We start from the raw sequence: 16,247 nt of genomic DNA on the forward strand, positions 1-16,247 counted from the left end.
AAAAATCAGAGGAATGACTTACGGGTTGTGTCTAGCCAGTTCATCTGCGTGTGGAACCTGAGCCAATCCAGTTAGCATCCTAATATTTAACCAGAGAAATGGGTGTGAGGTGCTTTGCTACCAATTTAGCATTATTGTATTGCGAAAAGCAAGGCTCTTTCGGTTAGACCAGCTCCAGGAAGATGATCACCAAAACTTGGAGATTAAAGATTGGAAAAACTGGTTTGATGAATCAGTAGCCTAATAGTTAAGGTGCTTGGTGCTTCCTACTGGGCCCCGGAAGGTTGCAAGCCCTGGTGTAGCCACAATAAGATCTGTGCAGCTGTTGGACCCTTGAGCAAGGTCTTTAACAATGCATTGCTCCAGGGGGGATTGTCCCCAGCTTAGTCTAATCAACTGTTGGATAAACACACGTCAACAAAATAACATTATTATTATTATTATTATTATTATTATTATGATTTCTGCTGCATCATGCAGATGGTCAGGTCAGAATTTGGCATAAACTGCATGGATCCAACCTGTCTTGTGTCAGTGGGGCACCACTGCTGGTGGTGGTATAATACTGGGAAATAATAATAATAATAATAATAATAATAATACTGCTGGTGGTGGTATAATACCCAAGGACAGACTTTAGTGCGGGTGAAGGTATTTGCGTGCTTGTCCTTCTGCTGTTGCTGAAAGAATGTGTATAGGGTTAAATATTTATGACCAATATGTGGAGAGACTAGATCAGCCAATAAATAAACCATGTAACAAAGACAGTAGTATCGCTCTGCCTTCCGCTCTCTACTGGTCCGGGCTGACGAAGTATCTCCACAATAGGGCCAATAAATTTACCTTCGTTATCTGACTCCATTTGAAACTAGAATTTAGAATTTGGTTTTAATCATGCGTGAACCTTGGGAGTGGTTACACTCGACTCTTCCCTGTGCCACCATTACTCAATATATGCTCCCGGGATTAGCACTATTGTTGACTCTCAGTTTGTTGGAGAACACAGAGGTTGGAGGTCTAGCCAACACAATACATGCAGTGATATAATACATTTTTGATATTATATTTACATAGATAGCTGTGAGCCCAGGCCAGTGTACGTTCAGAGGACTCCTTAAAGCTAATTTGACAAGAACCAACGTAGAAACGCCCATGGGTTCTCTTCACATCAAATTACAAGAGCCATGCACCACCAAGACGTTTTACAGGCAGAACTTGGCTGCCCTTCCCAACTTGGGAAGTCCACTGAAGTACCAAGCCACTGATCAGTTGGTCTTTGGTTAGAATTGTCCCGCTGAGTATTCAGTTGTAATTTAGGCTGAAAAGGTACAAGTTGAATTTGTCATGGAGATCACACAAGTTAAAAGAAGAATTTATTCACAGGCAGGTAGGTCATTATCTTAGAATTCAACAGTCAATTTATGCAGGAATTAAGAAAAGTCAATAATCTTACCCAGCCTGCTTCAACTACACACAAACACAGAAAATGCAGTGTGGGAAGCTAGTTATGATCTTCGCTGATTGGTTTTGTCTCCCTCCCTTTTATGCCAAATCATGCGTTTGAACCAGGCGGCAGTGGCATAAATTAACCTGGAGGGGCAGTCAAATCTGGAATTTAGACCCCAACCTTTGGGGGTTGTTAGAAGAGAAAAGCAGATGATTGCCAGGGAGGGCATATAGTTTTCCCTTGGGTTATTGCAACTATGCTTTAGTAAACTCTATTTGGTATGAAATGTATCTCATTTGATTCCTTGATATTACCGGATTACATCCATACCAAACAGTTTGTCATTATGTCTTATTGTGTTACAGTTGTCATCAAAAAAGTCCCTCATTAATCTAGGAGAGAAGTGAAGGGTGTAATGACAAATGTCCACTATGTCACTAAGTGACCAGGTGGGGGAAATTCCTTTCCCATGGTTTGTCCAGAGGCTTAATGACCCTGAAACACACATACAATCACAGTCCATCTGTGTTTTCCTGACAACCATATTATGTAGTAAATATGTTTTGGTACCTCTCATGGTAAAAATCTTGTGATTTTGGATAAACTTGATTTGGGTGAATTAAAGGAAAGGAAGCAATACCCCAGATTGCTTGGTTTATTCTCCTTATCACCAAAATCCAGGCCTTGACCATAAAAATGGGTCAACCGTTTGGAATTTAGAGCCAAACCCCCTCCAGGCAGTGAGACCTTGGTCAGGGGGCTAAAGCAAATGCCTTCTACAGAGACAGATTTCACACAGTTTGCCTTAGGCTCCTGGACGGTTATGATGTCCTAGGTATACTGTTACGAAAATTTGACCATTGCACCAGTTGCACTGAAACAATCAGAATAACATCAAACATAACTATATTCTGATCTGGGATTGTCAGGATATGTATCTTTATGCCATATACACTATTTCTGTGCTCCAACCTGAAAGGAATGTGAGAGAAGGGGGGGCTCCACAGGGGGCCCAGGAAGGCAGCCCAGTTTTCCCCCACATGCATGGGTGCCAAGAAAGTCAGCAAGCTGACCAGTGCACTGAGTGACGATACCAGTTTTTACCAGTTCAGCATCATTTGAATGTCAGCGCACACCTAATCATTGCTGCTGAGCATGCACATCCCACAGTCTGCCCTTTGTCAAATGGATGCCCCAGCAGTATAATAAGCACACCACATCTGAAGCTGGTTACATGAACATGACCGTGACTTCAGCTTACTCCAGTGGCCTCCACAGTCACCAGATCTCAATCCAATAGAGAACCTTTTGGGATTAGTTGGAACAGGAGATTGGCAGCATGAATTTGTGGCTGAAAAATCTGCCAGAACTTTGTTATTCTATTCAATCAGCATGACCCAAAATCCATTCTAGGGATGCACCGATGCAGTTTTTTCTTTTTAAGGCCAAAGTCGATCTCATATCTGCTGATACTAATTGTTGAAAGAAATTTAGTGAATGTCAAATTTAGATATCATGAATGTCATTTATTACAGACTTATGTTTTGTAGCCTACTACACAATTATCTGTCTTAGAAAATATAATCGACCGATTCCAATTCTCCAACGATAATTTGGTGCATCCCTAATCCATTCCACCAAAAAAATCTGGCTGTTCTGATGCCAAAAGGGGGTCCTACCCAGTACTAGATAGGTGTATTTAATAAAGTGTATATGACAAGAAATAGTCCACCAGTGGTTTCTTTGGTTCTTTGTAACACACAACTGTAAGGTTCTATTTCTTCATCAAAATTGCAAAGCTTGTCCTCTAACTCAGCGAAATCAGAGCTGTCCGTCATATCGTTCAGGCTAGCCAAGGTAGGTTCTGTGACAACGGTACCATAATTTCGTTGGAGTGTCATGTGATCACCTGGATTGGTGGCCATCCATAAACCAGTCTCTGTTTGAGCACCCCTTACCTTCTGGGTAACACAGGCTGGAGATTCAAGCCAAACACGTCCAGTGACGTCGATTGTTGATACATTTTGCGCCACATTTAGGAAACGGCTACACTGGCGATGATTATAGAAATGTCTACACAGACAATTTAGGCATTTAATCCAAATAATCTCAACTGAAAAAAGCGTGACAGTGCTCATTCATTGACTTTGTCTGTCCTCCCAGTTTAGAGATTAGTTGTTTTTCCAGCATAGTTACTCCTGCCTCTGACTCCAAATGCAGATCACCACAGATCAAAACAAAGGCTAAAACCAAGGTTAGACACACTTTGCTTTTCTTTTATGTGGAACACCCCAGGCAAAATATGAGCAAGAGATACACCTGCCAGTCATCGGTTAACTTAATTTCGCACATCTGAAAATGGGCTGAACTCGACACAGAAACTGCTGTTTCTGTAAGAAGGTAAAACGTATGCGCATGTAAATGCCATGAAGTGAAACCTGATTGTGTATTTGTCTCTTCCTCATCTTTCACTGTCCCTTTACCAAACTTTTGGAACAGGAGAAAGCCCCACGAGGAGTTAATCCCTGCAGTTCAGAGAATAGGCGGTGCTTCTGCCCCCTTACTCAGCCATGTGCCTGCCCCCCCTCCTGAGCAACTGTCAGGTGATCAGGGTGCACTCAGGTGCACTGAGCTGTGGGCTAAGGTTGCCAGGTTTTTGTTATATTCCAACCAAATAGATCAAAGTCTCTGATTTCATCTCTGATTTCCAGTTGTCTCTAATTAAAATTTTTGTGATTAAAAAGCCAACTGGTATTTTGGCTCTGCTTTCTCTCTGAAACTGCATCACAAGCAACAAAGCATCTTTCATTAAAACAGCAGGAGCCAAAATAATATTTCTGTGTCCGTGGATACTTGATTGTTGTAAGAAGCTTGTTCTGTTGACACCCTTTCTTGGGTTGGGGTTTTTCGAAGCAGGTTTATTTTGGGAATTCAAGAGTTCAGTTTTATTTTAACTATATGGTCTTGGTTTTGGCTTCAGCTTCTCTACATGCATCATAAGGGGACTTTTTACGTGAATTTGGCAACCCTGCTGTGGAATACCCTCTGGCTCATTCATACGCCTGCTCGCAGTCGCACACGCTCCCTCGCACTCTCTCAGCAGTCTGAGCGCGTGCGGGCCGGTGTTTCAGGCTCTTGGGTGCCGCAATGTCTAAAGAGCAGGCTGAACTTACCCAGACTCCCCTGCTGAAGATCTGGGTGCCCTGGATGAGCAGCAAGCTGAGCCGGAGGAGGGGCTGTGAGTGTGGGCCTGCCCCGGCAGCCTGGCCCTGTCTCTCTCTCTCATCTCCTCTTTCCCTTCCTCTGCCATCTTTCTTTCCCACGCATTCTCTACTTCTTTCAGTGTCTTTCCTTTTTCCTTCCTTTTGCTTCTGCTTTCTGCCCCTTTCTCCTCTCTTGTTCAGTTAAGTTAATGTTTTAAACCTCAAATATACTTTCTTAGTGCAGTAATAAGTGCACGCTTTCATCCATGCTCACGCACTCTTTCCCTTTCTCCCCACTCCTCAGTCTCTCTTTTTGGGGTGGTTTGGGGTGTTCAGGGCATTTGTAGTGTTGGTGGTATGTTAGGGTGAAAGGTTATTGTTCCAATTAAAGATGGTAAAATGACAATCACAAGAGGCATGTTATAATGTTAAGTCATCTGAGAAGTTGAAGTTATAGTTGTAGTCCATCAGAAGGATAGTCATATTAAATTTGTTTTCAAAAGTATGTCCTGTTTGAGAAAAATATAAGAATATTGTCCTGATTGTTTAAGCATTATGAATCAAAATTGTAATTAAAAAATATTACTTAACTTTATCTGCTTAACGTGGTAGTTTGCATGGACGGAACACCCAGTAGTATCTGGAGTGTATCTTAGTTCCTCCAAGTTGTTTTACACAGTGTACAGAGCAGAGGCCAGATTAGGAGAAGAGCGGACATAACAATGTCATACACATGACATAACAGCTGTTACAAGATGGCATAACAGATGATGTCAGTTGATGTCAAATTATATAAAACTCACACTTTTATCGGTTAATGTTATGACTGATGGTATTGTCAGAAAGCTGTTATGTCATGTGTGTGACAGTGTTATGTCAGTCTTATGCCGAGGCGTTCAAGTAAAGTGTTACCCCAGAATTTTTGCCTCAGTATTTTGTTAACACAGGTTGTTCTATCTACTGACAAAAACCATTGTGTGTGCACATGTACACGTGTGTGTGTGTGTGTGTGTGTGTGTGTGTGTACATGTATGTGTGTATCTGAGAGTTTGAGAGAAGGATTTAAGCAGTTACATGTACAGTATGCAATAACATTCATGAGAAGAAAAAAAAAATCTTCAGCCTGTTTTTTTATTTTCTTTCTCTTCTCCTTGACTGTTGTGACATTTGGCACAACTCTGGGCCTCATGTTGACAAATGCCAATAACAGGCAATCAAAGCTAGACTAAGCTAGACTAGATACTGAAAGCTTATACCTGCACTTAGGAAATGATTGAATACACCTGACTATTCAGGAGCAGGTGAGAATCCAACCGTCCAATTACTTTTGTTTCCCTAAAATGGAGCGACTGTATAAAAAGGGATGTGATTCACCTGATACGGATGTAAATACCCTCAAATTAATGGGGCAGGTCTGCACTTTAACCTCACCCTTATTGTTTCATTTCAAATCCAATGTGCTGGACTCCAGAGGCAAAATAATATAAATTGTCCCAACTGTCCAAAATCCAAATACATATAGACTGCGCCAAAATTGATGCCAAAATACTACAATTTTAAGTGTTTTAATATTTCATTTATTGACATTGTATAGGCTACTTCCATTGCTATTGGTTCGTTTCAAAAATGGACAACTCATTTGGTAGCTATAAAATGTATTTAGCCAAAGTTAATAGGCAGTTTTCAAACCAACTAATTGTGATCTTAGTATAATTTTGAACCATATTCCCCCTTTTCAGCAACCTACCATCTGTCCTCTTGCAACCTATTTTATTTTGTTTTGATCCATTTTGATTTGGCTGACTTTCCCATATTGTATTCTTTTGTGATGGTGTTCAGGGCTGCATTTCCCGAAGCCTTCTTAACACTACGTCATTCGTAAGTTATACCTTAAGCTCTACATTACATTACAGGCATTTGGCAGACGCTCTTATCTAGAGCAACATACAGTTGATTAAACTAAGCAGGAGACAATCCTCCCCTGGAGCAATGCAGGGTTAAGGGCCTTGCTCAAGGGCCCAACGGCTGTGCGGATCTTATTGTGGCTACTCCAGGATTAGAACCACCGACCTTGCGTGTCCCAGTCATTTGCCTTAACCACTACACTGTAGGCCACTTCTACCTTAACGTTTCAGCGTGTTTCCCAAAACGTTCTTAGCTGAGTATACCTTCTGTACGTCGTACTTTCGTAAGGTTGGTCTGGACCACTCTTAGCTATACCTTAGCGATGCTGTCAGCTCACTTCGCTAGTGGCCACCACTGTTCAATCAATTCAATCATTTTTTATTTGTATAGTGCTTTTCACAAAGGGCCTTTGTCACAAAGCAGCTTTACAGAGAAACCGGGCCCCAAGAGTACGCCTAGGGCGACAGTGGCAAGGAAAAACTCCCTGACAACTGGGAGAAACCTTGAGCAGAACCTGACTCAGTGGGAGAACCCATCTGCCGCTGGTTGACACCGGTTTGTAGAAAGAATGGTTTTAAACAGAAAACCAGATTAATAAAAGTACATAAATGTCAATTTATAAAGTCGAAGCAGACATGAGGTAGAGGGATGGCAGGAACACCAATGGGTGGCACTGTCAGGCAAGGGGACAGGCTTGGTGCTACAGCTGAATCAGCAGTGGCAGGAGGGAGTTGTGCAGCTGGTCTTGGGCTGGAGGTCCGGGCCAGGAGGGGGTGCTCAGGAAAAGTTGGGCTAGCGCTCCAGGCAGGTGCCCAGAGCAGGGAGAAGAGGAAAGTAACATTGATAGGGGGTTCAGTTCAGTTCAGTTCAGTCAGGGGTATGGTTATTGGTCAATCACAGCAGGAGAGAGAGAGGTGCCTGCGTGCGATAAGGAGAACCCCGGCAGAATAAGGCTATGGCAGCGTAGCTAAGGGAAACAGAGGCAGAATAAGGCTATGGTAGCATAGCTAAGGGAAACAGAGGCAGAATAAGGCTATGGCAGCGTAGCTAAGGGAAACAGAGGCAGAATAAGGCTATGGCAGCGTAGCTAAGGGAAACAGAGGCAGAATAAGGCTATGGCAGCATAGCTAAGGGAAACAGAGGCAGAATAAGGCTATGGCAGCATAGCTAAGGGAAACAGAGGCAGAATAAGGCTATGGCAGCGTAGCTAAGGGAAACAGAGGCAGAATAAGGCTATGGCAGCGTAGCTAAGGGAAACAGAGGCAGAATAAGGCTATGGCAGCATAGCTAAGGGAAACAGAGGCAGAATAAGGCTATGGCAGCATAGCTAAGGGAAACAGAGGCAGAATAAGGCTATGGCAGCGTAGCTAAGGGAAACAGAGGCAGAATAAGGCTATGGCAGCGTAGCTAAGGGAAACAGAGGCAGAATAAGGCTATGGCAGCATAGCTAAGGGAAACAGAGGCAGAATAAGGCTATGGTTGCATAGCTAAGGGAATCAGAGGCAGAATAAGGCTATGGCAGCATAGCTAAGGGAAACAGAGGCAGAATAAGGCTATGGTAGCATAGATAAGGGAATCAGAGGCAGAATAAGGCTATGGCAGCATAGCTAAGGGAAACAGAGGCAGAATAAGGCTATGGCAGCGTAGCTAAGGGAAACAGAGGCAGAATAAGGCTATGGCAGCATAGCTAAGGGAAACAGAGGCAGAATAAGGCTATGGCAGCATAGCTAAGGGAAACAGAGGCAGAATAAGGCTATGGCAGCATAGCTAAGGGAAACAGAGGCAGAATAAGGCTATGGCAGCATAGCTAAGGGAAACAGAGGCAGTGGCCAACACAGCCATGAGGGCAGGCCTGAGCCACCACCAGGCCATGACTGGTTCAGCGTACGACAGCACCGCACTGAGAGATGATATTGTGGATGATATAGGACACGGTGGTTCGCGAGCCTCTGACATCAGCTGTTGCACTTAGTTACATCGTAATCTGAGAAAAAATATGCACACTAATAATTCTACAGATGTAGCTGGCTAATAATATTACTAAAATAGCACATTAATGAGATTTTTTATGCGAAGAATAAAATTGTACATTACGAAGGATGCATGTTGCACTTTATTGAACATTTTGAACGCTGCCTACTTGCCTTTTAAGTGATATTCATAAACTGATGATTTCCCCCTCTCACTGTGGGCTGGACCGATGTTTAACCATAGTTCTTTCTTTGTTTTGTTGGACACCGTAGTCCTAAAACTGGAAAATAATGTTTCTTTATTCAGTGCCACGTCTAACAATATCTCCATTTCGTTTGCTGTGAAGCTGTGGGACCGCTTATTTCTTTGTGGTTTTTTCCCCACTATATCTCATGTTGTTTTCGTGTTGGTGCATTTAGCATGTTGATGCGCTTTTATTGAAAATGTCAGCTAATCAGAGAAAATTGTGAATTACACCAGTAATGTGATAGTGCTTCTGGCAAATCAGCCCTGATTGCCAAGTCATTTAAGGCTCCATGACAAAGATATTAAAATAATCTAAATAAAACATGACATGCCAAAGAAGGCTCATTTCTCAGTGGCGTAGCCACAAACCGTATAATTTGGCGAAAATTATTCAGTTCAGTTCAGTTCAGTTTATTCTTTGTCCCAAATGGGCAATTTGTTTGCAGCAGGACCACACACATACCACACAACAATAGGCATAACACAATAAAGACAGACAGACAGATTCTGCACAAGAAGCATAATAAATAGTTCAGTTGTGATAAATATTGGCAGTGCATTAAAAACTGAGTCATTTAAAATCAAGATACAGTTTCAATAAATATAAGGTAGATATAAAAAGAGGTCGTGGATTGGGGTATGGGGTCACTAAATGGACAAGGCTATCTTCTTCTGTTGTGTGCATTCAGTGCTTGGATAGAAAGAGGGATAAAGGAATTTTTGTACCTCTGTTTTAAAGCAATGGGAGTTTTAAATCGTAAGCCAGATGGCAACAACATGTATTCTGTATACAGAGGATGACTTGTATCTTGATAGATATTCATGGCTTTGTTAAACAGCTGCTTGTTGAAATACTCAGTAAGACTATTGAACTTCACTCCCACTATCTTATTGGCCACATTCACAATTTTAGAAAGTGCATTCTTGTCTTTGATAGTCTTTGATAGTCAAAGACAAGAATGCACTTTCTAAAATTATTATATAAAATTATTTATACAGTTGGATAATTTAGTCTGTAAGTTTTTTATTCTATTAATACGTTCCCACCAGTCATGATGAATGCAATTTTTGTAAGTATTCCTGCAGTGTTTTATTCATAAATAACACTACTTTCTCTCATAACGTAGTCAAACAGTCGCTGCATGGAGTGCATAATCGATCTTAGAGCGAGTCGATGGGCCTAGTAACGTCTCACGTAAGCAACGTTAAGCAACCACCTAGTTCTGGGAACACATGTAGAAAAGTAAACTACTATAGTAAGGTATACCTTAGAGAGTCTTCGTAAAGCGCTAAGAGACACCGTTATTGGGAAACGTGGCCCAGATACATTCCCTTCTGTCTAATATTCATTGTATTTTAATTTTTTTTATCAATGGGTGCCTCTTCCTTATGTTCCTAATGCTCGCTTTTTATGTATTTGTGATCCTAATAACTAATATTATGCTTGATACGGCGTAATTGTATTGCTGCTTCTGATGTCATACCTTATTTGGTTTACCTGTTAGTCACAACTCTGAGGTTCTAACAATTTACACGAATGTATTTTGTAGTGGACTGCGCTGCTGTTGCGTGATAAAGCACTCCTATAAAAGGTGCATGGGAGCCTCCTGAGTTTGTGTGGGCAGAGGCGTCCCCTGATTGGCTGTGCCGGGGTTGTTGGGGCTCCGCCCCTCCCCTAGTGCGCCCTGGAGGCCACTAACCCCAACAGAAGCAGGCAGTTTAGCCGACGGTGCCAAGGCCACGGTGTTCTGGGGACACCGCTGAGTGGGGTGTATGGGAACATGTTACATCACCCCTCACGTCCTGTGGACTTTGCCTGTGGCTAGGACTGTGGTTTTAAGTACAGGGCGAGGGGGATTAGCCAGAGGTTAGGTACCATTGAGGACACGAGGTCAGGTCCTCTGTATTTTTTCCAAAGCCAATATTTTATTTTATTCTTTAGTGAGAATATCAGTTGCAATTTTTTTGATGGGGAATGAAAGGTCTTTAATATGTTCTGAAATGTTAGCCTAATCTAGAGGTATATGTACAGCATTTACACCCTGAAATGCTTCCTCAATTAAATGACTAAAATACAGGGGAAAATGGCATACCTCTAAGGCCCTGGTGTGGGAGATCCTGAAATACAGGTTTTGTGTTCTCAGCTTGTGCATGTGCTGAGTGTGTCACGTGCATGAATTTACAGTGACTTCAGAAGGTATTCAGACCCCTTCACTTTTTACTTTTTACACTTTTTCCACGGCAGCCTTTTGCTGTTGGAGCGTGAGTGTGTGCGTGAGTGTGTGTGAGAATGAGAGCCATTAATTGTAAAGCACTATATGAATGCAGTCCATTTAACATTTGACTTTTTCCACACTTTGTGTTGTAGATTTAACTTTAAATGGATACAATTACAATTTTATTCATCAATCTGCACTCAATTACTCATAATGCCAAAGTGAAAACATGTCATTAGAATCTTTTACAAATTAATTAAAAAACAAAAAATGAAATCTCTCATTTGTGAGTATTCAGACCCTTAATTCAGTACTTTGTAGAAGCCCCTTTGGCAGCAATTACAGCTTTGAGTCATCTTGGCCAAGTCTCGACAAGCTTTGCATACCTGGATTTTGGCAGATTATGCCATTCTTTCTGGCAGATCATCTCAGGCTCCATCAGATTGGATGGGAAGAGTCAGTGAACTACCATCTTCAATTCTCTCCACAGATGGGGTTTAAGTCTGTGCTTTGGCTGGGCCACTCAATGACAGTCAGAGACCCCTGTGTTGTCTTGGCTGTATGCTTTGGGTCAGTATCATGCTTAAAGTCGCCCCATTCTGAGTTTGCATGCCCTGTGTAGCAGGTTTTCTTCAAGGACCTCTCTGTATTTGGCTGCATTCATCCTTCCCTCAATTCTGACCAGTCTCCCTGTATCTGCTGCTGAGAAGCACCCCCATAGCATGATGCTGCACCACCATGCTTCACCGTAGGGACCATGCTTCACCATAAGGATGGTATTAGCATCATGCTTCTCTGTAGGGATGGTATTAGCACCATGCTTCACTGTAGGGATGGTATTAGCACCATCCTTCACTGTAGGGATGGTATTAGCACCATGCTTCACTGTAGGGATGGTATTAGCACCATGCTTCACTGTAGGGATGGTATGAGCACGATGCTTCACTGTAGGGATGTTATTAGCATCATGCTTCACTGTAGAGATGGTATTAGCACCATGCTTCACTGTAGGGATGGGATTAGCACCATGCTTCACTGTAGGGATGGTATGAGCACCATGCTTCACTGTAGGGATGGTATTAGCACCATGCTTCACTGTAGGGATGGTATTAGCACCATGCTTCACTGTAGGGATGGTATTAGCCAGGTGATGAGCAGTGCCTGACGTTCACCAGAGATGGTGCTTGGTGTTTTGCCCAAAGTGTGCAATTTTTGTCTCATCAAACCAGATCATTTTTCCTTGAAATGCCGTTTGGCAAACTCCAAAAGGGCCGTTGTATGCCTTGTACTCCAGTGGCCTGTAGCGTAGTGGTTAAGGTACATGACTGGGACCCTCAAGGTTGGTGGTTCTAATCCCAGTGTAGCCACAATAAGATGCGCACAGCTGTTGGGCCCTTGAGCAAGGCCCTTAACCCTGCATTGCTCCAGGGGAGGATTGTCTCCTGCTTAGTCTAATCAACTGTACATTGCTCTGGATAAGAGCGTCTGCCAAATGCCATTAATGTAATGTAAATTTTGCCCTTGCCCTGATCTATGCCTCGCTGCAATTTTAGAGGTTTTTTACAGGTCTACAGAGTTCCTTGGACTTCATGGCTTGGTTTTTGTCCTGACGTGCAGAGTGAATTGTGGGACCATACACACACATCTGTGTGTATATTTCTAAACCATGTCCAATCAATTAAATTTGGCACAGGTGGGCTCCAATCAAAATACATTAAAAAAAAAATATATATGTCTAAATAATTTCGGAAGCGACTGCGTGTATTTGGTGTCCGCGCATGTGTGTCCGCACGTGTGCGTGCGTGCGTGCATGCGTGCGTGTGTGCGTGTGCGTGCGTGTGCGTGTGCGCGTGTGCGTGTTCTGACTGGTTCTGGTGCATTGCGGTGTGTTTCAGCCTCAGTGCCGCAGTTCACCAACTCGCCCACTCTGATCGTGATGGTGGGGCTGCCCGCCAGGGGGAAGACCTACATCTCCAAGAAACTCACACGCTACCTTAACTGGATTGGTGTCCCCACAAAAGGTCAGCCTGCCCCTCCCACCGTATGCTCCGCCCACTCTCATCTCCTGCCAATCAGCTCTCGGCTCCAGCCACACACTGTAGCTTTAACAGTGGCTGTGTCCAAAGGGCTTATTTGCCTACTATTGCATACACGCTCAACTTTCTCAACCAGTGTACTCACTGTCTGCATTCAGGAGCATATTGCGTCCGAACATAAACAGTACATCATTTTGAGGACACAGTAGTTAGCAGCCTGTTTAGGACATGGTCACTGGTCACCACTTGGAGCCCACCAAAGATTCAGATTGAGACAGATGAATGGATATGCCTTTAGAACAGGGGTTGGTTGGTTAGGTCATTAGATCATATCCGTAGATAAACATGTATTTCTTATCGTGCTGATTGAGACTCTTCTCACTCTCTAATGCTAATTTTCTTCTAATGCTGCTTTCTTCCTCATCCCTCCATCCCTCCCTCAGTGTTTAATCTGGGCCAGTACCGTAGGGAGGCTGTCCAGACCTATAAGACCTTTGAGTTCTTCCGTCCTGACAATGAGGAAGCCATGAAGATTCGCAGGTAAGAGCAGAGTGATACCCCCCGCCGTGTGACCGGCCAATCAGCGCTGGTGTTCAGACCTCGGACAGCGTTCAGTTCTCTGAGCTTGTTCTGTCTTCATGTTCGGTTGTAGTTTTCAGTCATTAATTAAAGGTACAATAGGTAGTTTCGGACTTCTAACGGTCAATAGAGGAATTGCAGCAACAAACACGCTCAAACCACAACCACGTTAATCCCACCCCTTCTCTGTGAACGCGCTGACTTTGAAATGCCATTGGCTGTGGCAATTAGAACCAATTATCAACCAATGAGCTTGAATTATTGCATAGCTATGTGATGTTTTGGTACAGAGGGCCGGCCTGTCAACTGCATATTTTGAAACCCGAATTTAAGGACTATAAATACAGGCAGAGGGTGAGTCAACATGTCAGTGAGCCTTTTTCAATGATAGGAAGAGATTGGAATGGTCTTGTAACAATGTTTTAACACACAAATGTTACATATTGTACCTTTAGGTCCAATGAATATTTTTGGTAGCAGTGTTTGGTGATGTTTTGATCTAACTCTGCCCTTTGTGTTCACAGTGCCTGTGCTCTGGCTGCACTGAAGGACATCTGCACATACTTCACCCAAGAGCAGGGCCAAGTGGCGGTGAGTTCAACAGTGTGCTAATACATGCTCTTTATTACTATCATTATTATTGTTATGATGATGATGATGATGATGATTCTAATTAGTAGTAGTCGTAGTAGTATTATTGTTGTGATGATTTATTTAAGTTATGGACCAATGCAAGCACAATGTAAAATTGAGCAAACAATCATCAGATTAATTGCACCAAGTGTGTATAGTTTACACTAATTTGTGTTCTTTTGTATGTATTGAAATGTTCTCATAATTTCATCTGGTTTGTGAATTAGCAGCATGTGTAGTAATCCTATCTTTCTGGCTGTGGCATTACATGCTGCACCTCAGAAGCCTTTGGTTTGAGACGTGGCCATGTTTTAATTCCGAAGAGGGTCGCCGTGGAAACGCTTTGGGGCAGTGGGTTATGACATCATTGTATTGGTCAAACTGATTAGCTGTGATATCTGCCCCCAGGTGTTTGATGCCACCAACACCACACGGGACCGGCGAGAGGACATCCTGAGTTTTGCCAAAGATAACGGCTACAAGGTGAGCAGATGTGCAAGACTATCATCCACACTCAGATTCCTTGTGCCATTGAGCTGTGAAGATGAATATTATTCTACAGGCGATTTTCCCTTCCCAGGTTTAATTCCTTCTCCTGTGCACTAGGTGTTTTTTGTGGAGTCCATCTGTGATGATCCAGACATCATTGAAGCAAACATCATGGTAACGGAACGATTCTCTCACATTTTTTTGTTAAAACATGGGGAGCCCGGTTCTTGTACCGAAGGGGTGAAGTGCACTTTAGACTTGGTGTGGTGTGTTGGCTTGGTAATCTTGTGTGGGGAAATGTGCAGAAATGCACACCCTGTCTAAAGAAAGAAAATCCCTACCTCTAAATTCTGATTCTGCCCCAAGAGATGTTGGAGAAGAGGACTGACTAACTAGGTTTAAATAGGCCTTGAAAACACACCTTTTTAATCTGGCTTTTAACACTCCTAATTGCTGTCCAGGGTTTGTGTTTCCAAAATGTTTTCATACATTTCCATAATTTTACTTCTTTATCTATTTTACTGATTATTTACTGGCTGAGTGTTCTTTTTATTTGATGATTTATTTTTAACCTGTTGTCTGGTTACACCTTTTGTATCTTTTATCATTTGCATGTTGAAGTGCTTTGATAGAAAAAAATATACTATTATTGCTATTAATATTTTTGCAAACTTGAGTTTGCTGAAGCTCTGTCCCAATAAACAAATCTGATATCTGATATGTATATTGTATGAGCTAGTGCTGCGAGCTAGGCCTGTGAGCAGTGGCCTACACTAAAGAGTGTTAATGCTTCGTCTCCTCAGTGAGCTAGGCCTGTGAGCAGTGGCCTACACTAAAGAGTGTTAATGCTTCGTCTCCTCAGTGAGCTAGGCCTGTGAGCAGTGGCCTACACTAAAGAGTGTTAATGCTTCGTCTCCTCAGAGGTTTATCACTGCATAGCGCAGTGGCTCCTCCCCCACGGGGAGACGGGAGCACTGTAGGGTGCTGAAGCCAGTTTCCATGGATACACATGAGCCAATGGCTGAGGAGATTTGCATGTCATGTTTTGTAGCAAGTGAAGCTGAGCAGCCCCGACTACAAAGACTGCGACAAGGAGGAGGCGCTGGTGGACTTCCTGAAGCGCATAAAGTGCTACAAGCTCACCTACGTGCCCCTGGACGAGGACATCGACAGGTGACACCAGGCAGGCGGGGGACGGGGTTCATGGAGCACACCTGGAGCGCACCTGGAGCGCAACGGGGTATTCCCCTCCCTGGTTACCAACCCACCGGGGTATTCCCCTCCCTGGTTACCAACCCACTGGAGGCTACAAACAGAGGCAGAGTCATTAGACAGCAGACTGCTGGGGACACAGTCATCTCATGTTTTAAATTGTTGATTAGTACCAAAAAACGCCATCCTTAAATATGTCTGTGGGATGTTGGGGATCTCATGGTACCGTGTGTAATTTACGGTCCATGACATCATCACAGTGCTTTTACCACCAATCTATAATGCTTGTGGTGCAATATATCCGCTAATC

At 43.1% G+C, this 16,247-nt stretch overlaps 1 protein-coding gene across 6 annotated transcripts in view; it reads left to right on the forward strand.

The window, feature by feature from the left end:
- Positions 1–16,247, forward strand: part of LOC133138205 (6-phosphofructo-2-kinase/fructose-2,6-bisphosphatase-like) — a 34,148-nt gene that overhangs the window by 3,025 nt on the left and 14,876 nt on the right. For 3 of the 6 annotated variants that reach the window (XR_009709693.1, XM_061256761.1, XM_061256760.1), the window contains exons 1-7: positions 12,491–12,681; positions 12,884–13,009; positions 13,468–13,564; positions 14,128–14,194; positions 14,645–14,719; positions 14,843–14,899; positions 15,777–15,898. Coding sequence is in view for 5 of the 6 variants with exons in the window: in XM_061256761.1 (XP_061112745.1) it covers positions 12,522–12,681; positions 12,884–13,009; positions 13,468–13,564; positions 14,128–14,194; positions 14,645–14,719; positions 14,843–14,899; positions 15,777–15,898 (704 nt within the window). In the remaining variant the exon portion in view is untranslated. Of the gene's footprint in view, positions 1–4,528; positions 4,686–6,489; positions 6,529–12,490; positions 12,682–12,883; positions 13,010–13,467; positions 13,565–14,127; positions 14,195–14,644; positions 14,720–14,842; positions 14,900–15,776; positions 15,899–16,247 lie in introns of those variants that run through there. The other 3 variants (XM_061256764.1, XM_061256762.1, XM_061256763.1) reach the window with 3 other exon arrangements.

Source organism: Conger conger, chromosome 10 (assembly GCF_963514075.1).
Source record: "Conger conger chromosome 10, fConCon1.1, whole genome shotgun sequence".
Classification (NCBI taxonomy): domain Eukaryota; kingdom Metazoa; phylum Chordata; class Actinopteri; order Anguilliformes; family Congridae; genus Conger; species Conger conger.